This window comes from Lathyrus oleraceus, chromosome 3, assembly GCF_024323335.1.
Source record: "Lathyrus oleraceus cultivar Zhongwan6 chromosome 3, CAAS_Psat_ZW6_1.0, whole genome shotgun sequence".
Taxonomy (NCBI): Eukaryota; Viridiplantae; Streptophyta; class Magnoliopsida; order Fabales; family Fabaceae; genus Lathyrus; species Lathyrus oleraceus.
This window is the reverse complement of record NC_066581.1, coordinates 92,693,581-92,698,279: the sequence shown is the minus strand read 5'-3', so window position 1 is coordinate 92,698,279 and position 4,699 is coordinate 92,693,581. Positions and strand designations below refer to the sequence as shown.

At 38.1% G+C, this 4,699-nt stretch overlaps 1 protein-coding gene across 1 annotated transcript; it reads left to right on the top strand.

The window, feature by feature from the left end:
• Nucleotides 1–2,212: 2,212 nt before the first annotated feature.
• LOC127129861 (uncharacterized) lies at nt 2,213–2,815 on the top strand. The gene has a single exon (XM_051058976.1). It carries the CDS (start codon nt 2,213–2,215, stop codon nt 2,813–2,815), a length of 603 nt encoding a protein of 200 aa, XP_050914933.1.
• The last annotated feature ends 1,884 nt before the right edge of the window (nt 2,816–4,699 follow it).

Sequence of the window (4,699 nt, the reverse complement as noted above, 5' to 3'; positions counted from 1 at the left end):
AGGATTGATCATGATTTATTTGGTGATTTTTGGAAATGTTTGGGTTGACTTTTGATGCAAGTCTTGCTGTTGACTCCTATGAGCTCTCATTTGCCATGCTTTGACTTCTTTTGCTTATGAAATGATGATGATGCATGATATGAACATGAAACCAATTGGGTTTGCTTCCTAAATGTTTGAATTTGATCTTGATTGGACATTGCTTGCTGTTTTGACTTTCTCATTCATTTTTGACCCTAGGCTCGCCCTAGTGGTCCTGTTACTTATGTTTGAGCTCATTTTTTCAGGTTGACCAACAAATGACCAATGAGACCATTTCTTTTGATTGAGCTTGCTTGAATATCATTGACTAATTTGTTTGTTTTGTAGGTGGCTTGGCTCTTAAGCCTTAAGCCTTGTGCCTTGCACATTCATTTGCTTCTGACTAACTGTTAATGTCTGTTTCCTTTTGCTTTGATTTAAGTTGCATACTAACATCTGCTTGACTATTTCAGGTGCTTTTAGTTGCTTAGTTCCTTGTGAACTTTTGCTTTGCTTTGCTTATATAAGCAATTTGCATTGAGGTATATTTCTAATCTTCATGTAGTCTGGAAGACCCGGCCTGTTACTTGGCCAGGCAACTGTCTGAAGTCCTCCTTAAGAGGCCATGTTTGTGGATGTTTAATTTTGTCCCTGTACATATTCAAAGACCTCCTAAGTGAAGAGGCAATTGGCAGAACCCAAGGGATATGCAATCTATCCCCTGCTATTCTGTGTGTCATCTGCTCTGCTCACACCACTGTGTTGATGCGTTGCAGATACAAACCCAAGATCTTGTACAATTGTACAGTTGAGTCAGTATCAAATGTGTAGAAGGGTTCCCACTTTCTGAACCCACACATTCTTGTCTTAAGCTCTCCCAGGCCAGGGATAAGAGCTGGGAAGTCTCATCTTCACTCACCTTTCATCTGCTTCACCTTGGCTCTCAATGTCAAGGTTAAGAGCAACATCTACCCAGTTCCAGAGGTTTGTTTGTTGAGGTTGATTTGACCCCTCGACTAAAACCTGACCTTGTTTGAGCCCCTTGCTTGTGTATAGTGTGTGCTACCTGTGCTTGTATGTTTGTTTGACTTGCTTCCTGTGCAAGTTAGGGTTAGCTTAGACTTGCTTCCTGTGCAAGTTAGGTTTTGCTTGGCTTGCTTCCTGTGCAAGCTAAGTGTGTGTGTGGCTTGCTTCCTGTGCAAGTCATGATTAGGATAGGCTGGCTCCCTGTGCCAGTTAGCTAGAAACCTTAACTTAGGGATGATTTGCATGATAACATCTAGGCTCGAGTCGTAGTCTCCCTAGTTGTGTCTCCCTCTGTTATCTGGTTAGGCTAGTCCTTTATCCCTGCGTAGGGGAACTACGTCGCCCTGATCCTCATACCAGATGAGGTACGTAGGCAGGAGATGAGCAGATCTCTCCGGGCGCCTGTGTCTTTGTTTTGTCTTGTTGTGTGCTTGGAAGCTGATGTAAGTCCATCGAGTGGCATTTGGGTTCCAGTGTGGGTTTGTTGGTTCGGATGCTGATGTAAGCCCGGTGATTGGCAGTCAGGCTCCACGTTTGCCTTCTTGTGTGTGTTTTGGTTCGGATGCTGATGTAAGCCCAGTGATTGGCAGTCAGGCTCCACGTTTGCCTTCTTGTGTGTGTTTTGGTTCGGATGCTGATGTAAGTCCATTGATTGGCATTCAGGCTCCACGTTTGCCTTTGTCTGTGTTTGTTTGTGTGTGTGTCAGCCGAGCTACGAATGCTCTGATTCTTCTCTCGTCCGAGGAGATACGTATGCATAGGATGCGATATCCTAGCGAGCATGTGTCGTTTCCCCAGTCCGAACTACTTCGACTCTGATGTCTATGCCTGATAGACTAAGTAGGCCCGGGATGCGATATTCTGCCGAGTCAGTCTTGTTTGTTTTCCTGTGTCTCTTTCAGCCAGTGTGTGTGTGTGTGAGCAGTGTTTAGCAACCATTTTCCTTCCTGTTGTGCGTGGATCCCGTAGAGTACTACGAATGCGTAGGGGTGCTAATACCTTCCCTTCGCATAACCGACTCCCGATCCCATTCTCTTTGGTCGCGAGACCATGTCTTTTCCAGGTTTACTTCGAGCGTTTCCTTTCCCTCTTTTGGGATAAATAACGCACGGTGGCGGCTCTGTTGTTCTTGTTTTCCCGCCGGTTTTTCGCGTAATGCGACAATATGGCAGAGGATTATCAAACAACTAACAATGTTGTGGAATCAGACTTGACTAATATGTTATTGACAGACTTGAATGAACTCTTAAACCTACACAGTAAAAAAATTAAAGATTATGATCTCCCATCTTTACCCCCTAATACAGTAGATAGAGATGCAATTCCAAGTCTCGTACAAGAGGAGTTAGCGGTCGATATCACTAATGAAGATATTGAATATGTTGCTAAGTTAAATAATGATAAAATGATTGCATTCAAAACCATTATGAATGTAATTGTTCAAAAACACAGCGGGGTAGTTTTTGTTGATGGTCCAGGAGGAACAAGTAAAAAATTCTTTTATCGAACATTAATGGAAAGTTTAAGAAGTATAAGAGAAATTGTCTTAGCAACTGCATCATCTGGTATAACTGCAATATTGTTACCCGGTGGTAGGGTTGCACACTCTCAATTTAAGATACCTATTGATATACAACCGAGTTCCATTTGTGGTATTCAAAAGCAAAAAGATCTTGCAAATCTCATTAGAGTTGCTACCGCAATAATTTGGGATGAAGCACCAATGACAAACAAAAATTGTTCGGAAACCTTAGATCGACCATTATAAGACATTTGTACCAACAATGCTCCATTTGGTGGAAAAGTTTTGATCATGGGGGAGATTTTTGTCAAGTTCTTCATGTTGTAAGAAAATGTACTAATGCACAAATGATTTCAGCGTGTATTGTTCAATCTCATTTATGGGATCATACCAAGATTTGATGTTTGTGTCAAAATATGTGATCATTGCATGATTAAGAGTTTGCAAAATTTCTTATTCGCATTGGTGATGATGTTGAACCTACCAAGTCTGATGACATGGTCAGGTTACCTTGACAGATTGCAATCCCATGGGAAGGTGAACATTTCATACAAGTACTTATCCAACATATTTTTCCTAATTTAGAATTGCATGGTTGGGATGCCCCATATATGGTACAAAGAGCTATTTTAACATCAACAAATGATGATGTCCAGAAATCGAATGATATGATTATTGACCAGTTTCCAGAAGAAGAACATAATTTGTTGTCGTTTGACGAGGTTGAAGGGGATAATCATAATTTATACCAGCAAGAATTCTTAAACTCAATTGCACGAGGTGATTGTGTAATGTGACACGGTTATTATGTCATGGTTTATTTATGAATATGTTGGACATGGAAATCTTGACAGGAAACAACGCAGGAAGACGAGCTTTTTTGTCCAGAATTAAAATAAAAACATCTGCAAGTGGTGAGTTGCCTTTTGTCCTTAGTAGAAAGCAGTTTCATGTGCGACTAAGTTTTGCAATTAAAATAAATAAATCACAAGGCCAAACCACTCCAAATATTGGAATATATCTTCCACAACATGTTTTCAGTCATGGACAGTTATATGTGGCTTTATCCAGGGGTATTTCACAGACTACAACAAGAGTTTTAACTAGGGAAGGAAAATTTAAAGGAGAAGATGGTGACTACATAAAAAATGTAGTTTTCAAACAAATTCTTTTATCGCACCCGCATGTATTTATTAAGTACATTAAAAAAATTGCTCACACATTGATTTCCATTTTGGTTACACGACATACCAAGATTATATTGTATTCTTTATATCATAACTAAATATAATTTTCATTTGCTTTAATATACAACCAAACTAGAACACAATGAAATATTCCAATTATGTAAGGATTTGAGACGAAAGAATGTTGAAACTTGCTTCGACATAAAAGTAAGTTATACTTAATCATTTCTTTTATGATTTTATGTTAGATATCAATTGGGTCATACTTATTCTCACTATTCTTATGCAATAAATTTTAGATAGGAAACTTTGAAGATAAATAGAACACATGGAAGGATGAACAAACAATTTCATCTATCGGCAAACTCGACAATAAGGTGTATTTACCTTTTCCGCAATACGTATAAAAAACCGTTTCTTTCATTTTCACCACTCTTTCACTAACATTTTTATCATCCTTATTGAAAAAGGTCAAATGTCTAAAAATTTACTGTGTCGATTGGAGCTCCACAGTGATAATAGATAAAATACAACTTTGGAAAATGGTGAAAAGAGAAATAATATCTCAAAGGATGGTGAGGTTTTTATTTTATTCATTTAAGAATATTTTTACTCTAGAATTTTTTTGAATGCATGAATTTAACTTCTATTAGTGATTTATGTAAATAAAACCATATATATTTACTAAGTCCATTGTTTTCATTTTTTACCAGAAATCCAGGTAATTCAGAAACAAGTCATAGTTGTTGTTCTACCAAATCTAGACTAAAACAAAATATCTCCATTCTCCAGGTATATATTTATTTGTGTCACAATAAACCATATTATATTCAAACGAGTCAAATGTTTTGAATGTATTTCTTTGATGATATGACATCTCGTCATGTATTTCTTTGGCGTCAGAATGAAGGAAAAATAGTTAAGTATGCAAATTGTGGGCTTA

Bases quoted from the DNA above. Each gene is read 5' to 3' on its own strand.
- LOC127129861 (XM_051058976.1), top strand. From the start codon at position 2,213: ATGGCAGAGGATTATCAAACAACTAACAATGTTGTGGAATCAGACTTG.